This window comes from Zootoca vivipara, chromosome Z (assembly GCF_963506605.1).
Source record: "Zootoca vivipara chromosome Z, rZooViv1.1, whole genome shotgun sequence".
Classification (NCBI taxonomy): Eukaryota; Metazoa; Chordata; class Lepidosauria; order Squamata; family Lacertidae; genus Zootoca; species Zootoca vivipara.
The window spans coordinates 38,180,016-38,192,069 of NC_083294.1; the positions used below are offsets into that span (position 1 = coordinate 38,180,016).

The following is a 12,054-nucleotide window of genomic DNA, read 5'->3' on the forward strand; positions in this document are numbered from 1 at the left end:
AAGCCCACTTTACATACTCAGAAACATTCTTTGTCACCTGTTCTAGAAGCAGAGCAAAGGGGTGTAGCTAAGTGGCAGAACGCTTGCTCTGCATTCAGAAAGCGGCAGGTTCAACCCTGGGCATCTGCAGGTAGGGCTGAGAAATTCCCCACCTGAAACCCTGGTGCAGTCAGCATGGAGGATACTGTGCAAGGCCAACCAATGTGCTGACTTGATAGGAGGAACATTCTGAACTAAGCCTTGGCTTTGTGGTTGAAGAGCCAAATTAAATTGTGAACATTGCACATAACATGGTTTGCACACAAAGTTTGACACAACTTTGCTTGGAAAATGTCTTGCAAGTGACTTTTTTTATCCTCCAGCAACAGCATTCTAGCTTCTAGCTGGTATCGTGGGGATTTTAAGCTCTTTAGTTTGCCACTGCTTACATAAATATGATAGAATCCCTGTCCCAGTGGCATAGAGATTGATTATGTAATACTGTACCTAGTTTCAGACAGTTAAAAAAAAGGTGGATTGAAGTCCCTAGAGATTTATAGCACTTCCTGAGTTGGAAGGTGTGAAGTTACTGGGAGATGCAAGGATAATAGAGCAGTTTTCTTTCTATTATTATTATTAGGTAAAGGTAAAGGGACCCCTGACCATTAGGTCCAGTCGTGTCCGACTCTGGGGTTGCGCGCTCATCTCGCATTATTGGCTGAGGGAGCCGGCGTATAGCTTCCGGTCATGTGGCCAGCATGACAAAGCCACTTCTGGCAAACCAGAGCAGCACATGGAAACGCCGTTTACCTTCCCGCTGTAGCGGTTCCTATTTATCTACTTGCATTTTGACGTGCTTTCGAACTGCTAGGTTGGCAGGAGCTGGGACCGAGCAACGGGAGCTCACTCCGTCACAGGGATTCGAACCACCGACCTTCTGATCAGCAAGCCCTAGGCTCAGTGGTTTAACCACAGCGCCACCTGGGTCCCATTATTATTATTACTATTACTATTATTATATATCGCCCTATACCCACAGGTCTCAGGGCAGTTACAACATAAAACCACAATATAAATATAAATAAAAATACATAATAAGAACCCAATAAACCCCCCTCCCAAGCACATTTAAAAAGGGCATTGGAAGTCAAATCAGCCAAAGGCCTAATTAAAGAAGAATGTCTTCACCTGACGCCTGAAGTTGCCACCCTCTGGGACCCCTTGAGGAGGAGGCACATGAAGAAGGGCCTCAGATGATCATCTCAGGGTCTGGGTAGGTTCATATGGAAAGAGGCACTCCTTGAGGGGTATTGTGGTCTTGAGCCGTTTAAGGCTTTATAGGCCAAAAACAGCACTTTGAATTGGGCCTGGAAATTAATTGGTAGCCAATGCAGTCAGACCAAGATCAGCGTAATATGCTCAAACTTGCTCCGGTGAACAACCTGGAAGGCACTCCAAGCCACTGAGGCCACCTGAGCCTCAAGTGACAGCAAAGGATCCAGGAGAACCCCCAAGCTACATAGGTAAAGGACCCCTGCATGGGCTCATCTCTGCTTTCAGGCCAAGGGAGATGGCGTTTTTCCACTGACAGCTTTTCTGGGTCATGCTGCTAGTATGACTAAACTGCTTCTGGTGCACAGAACACCGTGACGAGTGCCAGAGTGCACAAAAACGCTGTTTACCTTCCCACCACAGTGGGACCTTTTTACTTGCGCTGGTATGCCTTCAAACTGCTAGGTTGGCAGGAGATGGGACAAAGCAATGGGAGCTCATCCTATTGTGTGGATTTGAATTGCCAACCTCACGATCAGCAAGCCCAAGAGGCTCGGTGGTTTAGACCACAGCACCACCAGCGTCCCTGCCCCAAGCTACATACCCGCTCCTTCAGATGCAGTGTAAACCCTTTGAGAGCAGGCCACCTCCCAGCCATCTGGTCTAGGGAACCACCCACAAACAGGGCCTTCCGTCTTATCTGGATTGAGCTTCAGTTTGTTGGATCTCATCCAGTCCATTATCGAGACAAGACACCATGCAATTCCATGCAACATTATTACAAACTACCGTACTTTCAACTTGTAGAAATTAAGAGAAGGCACTATATATAGCATGTCCAAGTTTCTTTGTGTTTAATTTCCCGTCTCTGAACTTTTTAGTAGTTCGAAAGGAGTCTAAAGCTACAAAGCCAAAAAACGTGTGGTCAAATTATTACCCTAAAATAGTTATAAATCTAGTCATAACCTTTGGAATTCTAACTGAAAGCCTACTACCCTACTTGAATGTGTTATATTGGAGAAAAAGTTCAAGTGCAGTTCAAACTTGATATGAATACATACAAAATTTTAATTGTGTGAAGGCAGCAACTTACGTTAAACTTCTTAATTTTCAGGGGAGATTTAAAATCATTCCTGCTTTCCTAAGTGTTTGGTGGAAAATACTGTTGGCTGAAAAATAGAGTTCTTAAAATCACTTCTTAAAATAAAGTACTTAAAAGTATTAGCTATGAGTGTATGCAATTACTTTTGTTATTAACCATTTTATCACTGATCTGGTTGCTGCCCTGGGCCAGCCTAAATGTGTGTTGATAGCAGGGGTCACCCCTCAAAAATATTTCCTTAAGTGATGCTTTGCCACTCAATGGTGCCCAAAATCATCTGCTTAGTGGCTTCAGTTGACTCTTGCCAATAGAGTAAGAACACCTTAGTTGTGTGAACAAACCAGTGCACTGGGAGAGAAGGCTTGTGTTGCATGTGTTATAGAAAGTAATGTAGCTTGCCCTTCCACAGGCCTGTTCTTACCCAATTTCTTATATTGTGTTGAAAAGCTGTGAAGTACGGGTAGCTTCCTTGTTCTACTGAATGTGTGAAGACTGAAATATCTGATTAGAAATCCATTGCTTATTTCATTAGGAGCATTGGAAATCACACAAGTGAGATATTCCATTATAAACACTTCCATTTCCTGTGACACAGGAGTGCTAGATACTGCTGGTTAGTTTTCAATCAGACAACGATGCACCAACTTTTAAGGAGGCTTTTATTTTGCCATTTAGAAAACAAATGCATGCTTCTTGAGTTGAAAACACCCCCCCCAAGAGACACAGCAGTACAATTAAAGAACATTTAGTGTACTATCAATTAACCTTCCAGGGGTAGGTTATGATACTTCACCCAACAAGTTTTTTTAAAAAACCTAACAAAATCTTGCATTAGAAACTGAATATCCAGCAGCAGCTGAACTGTTGTTCATGATACTGGAAATTCAAAGAGACACCACTTATTGCTTTGTATAAAGAATGCAGGAAAGAAACATAAGTCATGTAAAAAAGAAAACACATATTGGTACAATAACCTTAATCCAATCTTTCCCATTGTTGGGGTTATCTAAATGGGGTGGGTGGGTGTTTGTTGTTTCAAGCTATTTACCCATAGTAAGGCCAATCCCAATTTCATTTTTGTCCTCTGCACTTTGCAAAGGTTCTATGGTACAGTCAGCTCATAGAGGGCACAGAAGCTGAGAGCACCCTGCAGCTGTACAGCGATGGTGAGCCAAGCATCTTTGAAGTAATGGTTGTCCAGTCCTTAAGCACTATAATCAGTGTATGTTGGTGAGCTTCCAAAGAACCTCTCAGCCAAGGATGCAGTTCAGGCTCCACAGAATCAAATTTTAAGCCATACATGAACTATGGCTATCTAATCTAGGCTCCACAACATACACTAACATGTTCCACTAATCAAGGAAGATATTCCTCGGGCTTTCTGCAGGTTTTGAAGCTGTTTTACCATTTGTCATACGCTGCATTGGTAGATTTTTTTGCTGGTCCAGTGTTCACGGATCCTGCTTGCTCCCAGACCATTCTAATGAAATCTATTGCAGGGGCTTTCACCATTGGGCTGGTCTAGCAAAGGCAGATGTTTATATATACCCCATATTTGGAGCAATACATCATTAAGGAACCATATAATAGCCCCACTCCCAAATATTTACAATAAAGATTCCGAGGGAACCATACAGAAGCAACTTGCAGTAGGCATAATTTGAGAATATGTGCCCGAATATGGGTTATGGTGGAGTTGTAGTTAATAAACAGAGGTAAGATTATTATTATTATTTTAACAAAACAAAACATTGCTGCTGTAAAGGAATGGAAAGCTTTTTGATCCCCTCTGATTCACTTCACTGAATGGGGAAAAAAGGAGAAAAACTCCACGTTAACAAATACCTGCCATTCACTATCTACCAAGCTGGAGGCCTTTTGGGAAGCACCATTAAAAGTATGGAAAGTGCACAACAACATCAGGACTTGGGTGGCTGCCCCCTTTATTTACCAAATAACTGGGTTCTGTTGTAGCCCAATTGCCAGATTTGTACAGTGGTACCTCGGGTTACAAACGCTTCAGGTTACAAACTCCGCTAACTTAGAAATAGTACCTCAGGTTAAGAACAGTTCAGGTTCAGAATGGACCTCCAGAACGAATTAAGTTCTTAACCAGAGGTACCACTGTATCACATTATCTTTAAGAAGTTTAGTGCTGACATGGCAAGGTTATGTAGGAATGTAGATTTAAATGTGTTTAATTAAAGATAATTCACATACTATTTCTAAAACCAGAACTGGTGTTTAGACTGAGAGAAAATTGGAATGCAAGATTTAAAAAAAGAAACCCTAATGATTTCAAGATCGTTCTTCACTAATCATTCTTCCGATCCTGAGCATCCTTGGGTTTTTCTTCTTCTTGGGTTTTTTCTTCTTCAGCATCTGAATATACAGTGTGCTCTTCTCCATCCTTCAGCAGCTTGCCCACATGGTGGTATTTAACTGAATGAAGACCAAAGAAAGATACTTTAATAAACACCCACAAACTTTGAGTACCAACACTTTTTGGGGAGGTGGTTGTGATGATGCTTTAAATGTAAGGTTAGAACATCCTTGATACCAATAGTGAAGCCAACAGAAACCCGTTCTGTTTAGATTCTGCAACGGGAAAATTTGGATTGTGTCTGCCAAGAAGATGGCAAGTTTTTATGCAAACACCTGCAGAAAATTTCCATGGGTTTGCATTAAAATAGCTCCTCTGTCTTGTGGCAGCAATCCTAACCGCACTTCCCAGAGAACCAATTCCATTCAACTTCAACCTGTGGCATTCTGGATGATGCAGGGCTCACAAACTCCTGACTCCAAGGGTCAGGAATGAGAGCTGTAGTCCCAACTTCATCCAGAAGGCCAAAGGTTCCTCAAACCTGTCTTCAGGGATTTTGCTTCTGAGTAAAGATGCTTGGAATCGTGCTGTGTGTCTACTAATAGCACTGTTTTTAGTTAATGCTAATGTAAAACAATGGCCAACTCTGTTAGGAAAAAAAGTGAGATGAGTTCAATCCCCTATCCATAATCAGTTATTGACCAATATGCTCTCCTGGGAGGGTGTAAAAGATTAAAAGTTTTGGGGCAACAACATTTGAAATACTTACATTGGAACTGTTGTTCCCAGTCGCTCAGGGTCTCTCTCTGTGTGGCATCAAGATCAGAAAGATCGTCATGTCCCTCCTTCAGAATCTCTCTATCCAGGCAGAAGGTGGCAAGGCCTCTGGATGCATCCCTTCCACCAAAAATCCCATAAGGACCATCTTCATAGAAAAAGAGCAAGATATTAGAATGCTGATACCTGCCTGACCATAAGGATTTGATAACAAGGTCAAATACACATGACATGCTAAATGCCTGCACTCACATCCCCTCCCGTTTGGCCTCTGAACTTCTGACATCAGTATTTAAAACAGGTGTTCGAAATTACCCAGATGCCAGGCGCATTTTGCACCTGGCTTTTGACCACTTGTGACCAGGTGAAGCTGCCTGGGTGCCCAGATGGCGCCAGACATCTCCATCTGGAGGTAATTGGATCTGGACTGTTTCTACACATTAGCAGCTCACCCTGTAGAATTCTCTGAGTTATATTTTATCTGCACAATCAGAATGAATTTCTGGAACCATAATGCTTCCCCCCCCCCCTGTGCAGCCTGAGCAGGAGCACTCACCATTAAGAAAAAGAGGTCAGAATAGGCCTGTGTGTGTGTGTGTGTGTCCCTGGATCAGGGGACATTTCTTCTTTAAGTTCTCAAAGCTCTTAACCTGGCTCAAGGTTGTCATCTGAACTAGCCAGGTGTTAATTAAGACTTTATAGGGCCGTCTTGCCCAAAAATGGCAACTAGACGTTCCGTTTTGGTAACTCCAGCCTTGGCTTAAGGGGCCATTTTGTTCCTAGCTTACGTAACCGAGTTTCTAACACTGAAGCAGAGGTGGGGAACCCGTGGCAATTCTGATATTTTTGAACTCCGTCCAGCCAGAATGGCTGCTGGTCAGGGACCTGTGGGAGGCCAGTGGTTCCATATTCCTGGTCTGCACCAAAACAGAATTAAATGCAGCTCCCCACCTGTCTCTCTTCCTAGGGGAAGTCTTGAGTTAGCAGCACAGGCATTATGGCCAAGGTCACCCCCACCCACTGCATATGCAATTCTGGCAGGATTTTCTATGGACTTTAGACAATAAAAGTGTAAATCAGTAACTTTCCTAGTTCATCACTCCCTGATTTCTCATAACTGTTGCTGGAACACCATAATTTTAAGTATTTTTAAATTTCTGTACAATCAAAATCCATGGGGTTTTTTTGGGGGGGAGGGGGGAACCCCCCTCAATTTCCCCAACATCGATTTACTTTCATCATGAGATCTAGAAACATGTGTTAAGACTGGATTATAAATTCCAGGCTCTGAAGCTGCCTGGTAGGAATTACTGAGACACTTTCAAGAAGAGTATGATCTATGTTTGGAGAGGGGAGGGGTGGGGGGAAGAGACGTAAACAACAACAGACTACAGGCAGCACATTGTGAATAAGGAACAAGGAGTAGCAGAAAAACTATGCAAAAAGTAGGCCATATGAAACTGTTGCCAAACAATATTTGCCAAACATTTAGGGACATAGTTTTGGCAGGCGAAAAATTAAAGTGCTTGCCGAACAGGAGCAAAAAGGTATGAGTGGAGATTACTTTGTAAACTTTAGTAGTATGTTGCATCTGAGTTCACTGGAGACTTCAGATCTCCAATCAGCTATGGTTGACATTCTGGCAGTTGCTCTCAGTCTAAACTACCTTGCAGGCTTGTTGAGAGGATTAAATAGGAGGAACTCCAAAGTATGCAGCTCTGAGAAAACACTCATGGCTACCTCACTGTAAATCACAGTAGGAGGGGGATGATTTGTGGTGAAATGATTGGGGGAGAGGTATGGATGAGGTTAAGAGGGTGCTTCAGCTCCCTACCCTTACACCTGCTGTTTGTATGGAAACTCTTATTTTGGAAATAAAATCCTTTCTCACTTCCATGCAACAGCAAAAAACAACAACAACAACACACACACACACACACAAAACCATTTGTTGCCATTTTGTTAACATTCATTTGCCTGCAAAAGTCTAGTTAGGCCCCAGGCTCTTGCAGAAAGAGCGGGCCACAATTAATCATAATCATCTATCTTGCACAGTTGAATAAAAAACAAAAGTGCAAGAGCCATGGTATATGTTTAGCTAGCTATACAAAGGGCTCTGTATAGATCCTGCAACTGCACACTCTGGCCTTTCAGCCTGCCCAACATCTGGGTTGGGAGAGAATGGAGAAAGTTTGGGGAGAAGCTTCTGGGTCTTGTGCAACCACAGGGATTGCATGCCAAGCAAAGCTCACTTTGAGAGGGGCTAGAAAGAGAGACAATAGGCCAGAGTGGTCACCTCCCTCCGGTCTTTCAGTGCCTGGGGTATAATCCCCTCTACAAAACAAGACTGGCTGGTTAGGCAGGGAAACAAGGGGGAAGGGAACTGGGCAGTCTCTCCTTACATCCGAAAGGCTGTTTCAGTGTACATCTTCCCAGTGTTCCCTGTACCTGAGCCTTCTAATCTAAAAATGAGAAAGACTTTGCTCTTGTTGGGTTTACCAGTGAAGAGCCAGGCACACGACACACATAACATTAATGAAAAAACAAGGTGGTGCCTTGAACCAGGTGCCTCCCTAGTGCATTCCAAGTCTAGGAATTTGTTTTCAGCACCGGAACTGAATTGAGCGTACAATACTTTCACAATAAACCCCTGCTCCTAACCAATAAGGTCCCGGTCCCCCCGACCCCATTTCTGTAGCTTAGTTGCAGTCTACAACAACAGGTGGGCAGAAGGTAGATCAGGCTGTATGAACATCTCTGGATGGATTTTGCAGATATCCCACACCAATCTGCAAATCACCCAGAGATATTAATACGGCCTGATCTACCCTCTGCCCACCTCTTGTACCCGACACCAATCCAGATGCTAACATTTCATATGTGTACCCAACATGCTTTCCTTCAAATTTCTACCTGCTTCTCATGTTCTGTGTACTGGTATCTCTTTCCACAGCCCTGGGAACCCGTTTTGCAGAGTCATACAAACCACAACGATCACACAAAACTTGGTTGTGTGAAATAGCGCACCACTTCTAAGCTTCAGGCACAACTTTCTTTAAAGTGGGGACCATGGCAAACAAATCCCTGGAGTTAGGATTTGCCTCTATTGCTATGAACCTGACAGCTAAGAGTGAGCCAAACATAGTGGCTCAGGTTTAAATGTACTCTTGGTCAATAACTTGTACAGTGGTCCCAGACAAAGCATTTCTGTCTATCTGGAGAGCTTCCCATCTGCAACAAGGGGATAATACAATACAGGGCTATCCCAGTGTCCAGTTGTGAAGATTCCTGACCCATTGTATCCCAAGTAAGGAGGAGGAACCTGTGGCCCTTTAGATCAGGGCTTCCCAAACTTGGGTTTCTAACTGTTTTTGGACTGCAACTCCCACCAACCCTAGCTAGCAGGACCAGTGGTCAGGGATGATGGTAACTGTAGTCCAAAAACATATGGAGATCCAAGTTTGGGAAACCCTGCTCTAGATGATGGGCTCCCACTTCCATCAGCCTCAGCCAGTATGGTCAGCAATCACCGATGGTGGGTGTTACAGTTCAACTACATCCAGAGGGCTAAATGTTCCCCAGCCCTTGCCTAAAGGCTTTGGCTGCTAATTTAAAATGAAAAAGAAGCGATTGAATATCACCCGCTTCACAATGTACATCTCTCAGCTTCTATTTCCCATCACGACTGGGGCAGAGCTTCACAACTGCTCCCTACCACAACTCAGGTGTGCACACCTTCCCTCTCCCAGCCCCCCAGCCCGGCTTTTTTTGCACAGAAAGCCTGCTGCAGGTCAAGAAAGACAGTACTGGCCTGGGAGGACAGACAGTCCAGTTTTTATTCACCAGCAGTGGAACTTGATGGAAGTATGTGCCAGATCCCTGCACTGAAAAGCTTTCTGTAGAAGTCGGATGTTTCTCTGGTTTTTGGGATTCAGGCTCCATCATTGCAGCCGTACAGTTGTGCAGGAGCTGTTTGGTCCATACTTAAAGTTAGATTGCAAGCTTTACAGGGCAGAGAGCTTCTTGTTAGCGACCTTTTAGCTCAAGAGTTCATTGTGGGGAACTTTTCAGGTGCCACATGCAAGCAGTGGGCATTGCCAGAGGCAAAAGTGAATATAGGAATGGATGCATCTCTAACTTTTGTGCAGTTGACTACATTCCATCCTTGGGGGGGGGGATCACAAGTTTTTATACACACACAAACCTCCATTCCCCATCCAAACAAGGATGGTATCACAGTTGAATAATGCTCTCCAACCAACAAAAGCACTCAAATGAGGAGATGGAACAAAGAATACCTTACAGAGAGGCATTTGGCCTCCACGTTCCTTGCCCCTATTCTAAAGCAGTGTTTCCCAAACTTGGGTCTCCAACTGTTTAGGGTCTACAGCTCTCACCATCCCTGGCTACCAAGAACAGTGGTCAGGAATGATGGGGACTGTAGTCCGAAAACAGCTGGACACCCAAGTTTAGGAAACTGCTCTAAAGTGCCATGTAAATTGATGACAATGAAATAATACAGAAATATTTCCTCCAGTTTAAATCCCTCTCTCACACACAGTTTCAATCAGGATGGCTGATCAACTGGAAAATGGTCAACTATTTATTTCATATTTACACACAGTGAGAAAGTAGATGGCGCAACACATTATAGAGCCCCAACAAAATAGCTGACCCACAAATCATTAGAGGTGACATCAAAGCATAAGATAATCCAATTTTAATCATTATTTACAGGTGCAGCAGAGTTTCTTAACTTAATTAGCAAATGGGTCAGAATTTTAGGCACTGACACCAAACCACAACACCCAACTCAGAACTAAGATGGTGAAAAGAGAAAATAAATTCTTCAAATGCATACTTGTAGCAGAAGCCTGGATTTAAATTATACATTCTTGGGAGGGTGGAAATGAACAAATGCTGCCATTGTATGATTATTCCAGATTGATACAAAGTGGTGATCAGCACAAATACCCCGATCCAATGAAAGCTTACTTGGGAGCAAATATTACCTGCTCAGTAAGTCTAGACATGGCCTATGGCAGCCCTGTAGGTTGGCTATTACCCAATTCGCTCTTGAGTAAGCGACACCGAAATCTGTGGAACTTTCTTCCGAGCAAACACAAGTAGCTTCAAGCAGCGCAAACCTCAACCGAGACCCAAAAGCATTCTGCTTCGAAAATATCATCTCAGCTATACTGGATATTTTTTTTTAAAAAAAACCGATTTCGACTGCAAAGCGAGACACACTTCCCCGCGAGCAAAAGCCTCGCCATACCACTCCACGGGGCTAACCTCTAGAGTTAGACCTCTCAGCAAACACGTACAGGCACCATTTGCGAGTTTAAGTGGCTTTCCCGGCAAGCGACTAATTGCTCCCTTACAATACAATATGAGAAATACTGGCTTGTTTGGAAAGATTCTACTGAATCAATTTGCAACGCTAGCCCAAACTGGCCTTGCTGGGATGGTAAACCAAACTGACTCAACAGGCAGACTGACCCCGAGCGTGCCATGTTAAGATTGCACAATTCGCCACCACCACGCCACCACCCTCCTTCCCAACGAACTTCTGCCTGCCCCTCCCCTCCGCTGTAACTAGGGACGGAAAGGGCACAAAAAAAATATCCTACCCGGCCCGTAAAACTTCCTGGCGCGAGACACGTCGAAGACCTTCCCGTTAATGGCCATGAGGATACGCTCGTTCTGGACGCCGTCGAAGGGGCGCAGCTCTTCCAGGGTGAAGTCGCGGCGCTTGAGCTTGGGCAGCGGCGGCCCGTCTTCGTCGTCTCTGCTCTGGATGGGCTGGGGCCGATCCCCCCGGATTATCTTGTAGATCAGGTAGCAGCAAAGGCCCAGCAGCATCAGGTTGAGCGGGGAGCTCAGGATCGCCATAAGCAGACCGGGGTCGTCGGCCTCTGCGTTCTCGTTGCCCGCCGCTGCCGCCGCCGCCTCGTCTTGAGTCATCTTGGCCGGTACTTTTGCGCTCTCCGTGGGTGACCGGGAATCTGTAGACGGTGGTCTCTCGGTGGTCTCTCGGTGAGCTGCTGGGGTAGCTCCTGACTTTAGGAAGACCCGAGGCAAGAACCCAGAGGAACAGGACTCGGAACAGGCCAGGCGAGCGAATAAAAAGAGGAGGAGGAGGAGGAGCCGGGGCGGGCACAGGCTAAGCTGGGATCCAATGTACAGAGAGGTGGGAGGCGCACAGCCAGAGACGGGGTGGAGACTGAAGCGGCGCCGCGCTTGGGAAAGGAGTTCGCAGGTGGGCGGGAGAGGAGAGAGGGACCCGATCCCCCTACGCAACTCAGGCCGCTTGTAGAACAAATTGCCTCGATCGAACAGTGACAAAAAAGACTTCTCTGGTTTATCCAACAATTACATCAGGCCAGGAGTGCCGGCTTGAATTGAATATTTGCACACACATACACCCCCCACCCGCATAATTGATTACATGACGCAGTGCACACACGCCATTGAATGGCAGTGCCCTTTAACTTTGTGGGAGCCTGGGGTCCTCAAATATTTTATTGGGAGGCCAAATACATCTCTGCCCCTAGGAGTTGGCTCCTATGCATAAGGCTTCTTCAACAATTACAGTATG

General features: G+C 44.8%; 1 protein-coding gene and 1 long non-coding RNA gene across 2 annotated transcripts; one reads left to right on the top strand and one right to left on the bottom strand.

Moving 5' to 3' along the window:
* Positions 1-926: 926 nt before the first annotated feature.
* On the top strand, positions 927-5,571 carry LOC132591491 (uncharacterized). Its single transcript, XR_009556995.1, has 2 exons — positions 927-4,376; positions 4,413-5,571. It is a non-coding gene; the product is annotated as an uncharacterized LOC132591491 (long non-coding RNA).
* Positions 2,996-11,581, bottom strand: PGRMC1 (progesterone receptor membrane component 1). Its single transcript, XM_035113765.2, has 3 exons — positions 11,087-11,581; positions 5,446-5,601; positions 2,996-4,795 (listed from the first exon to the last, which is right to left on the bottom strand). Exons 1-3 carry the CDS (start codon positions 11,418-11,420, stop codon positions 4,668-4,670), a joined length of 618 nt encoding a protein of 205 aa, XP_034969656.1. The 5' UTR covers positions 11,421-11,581; the 3' UTR covers positions 2,996-4,667.
* Positions 11,582-12,054: the final 473 nt, after the last annotated feature.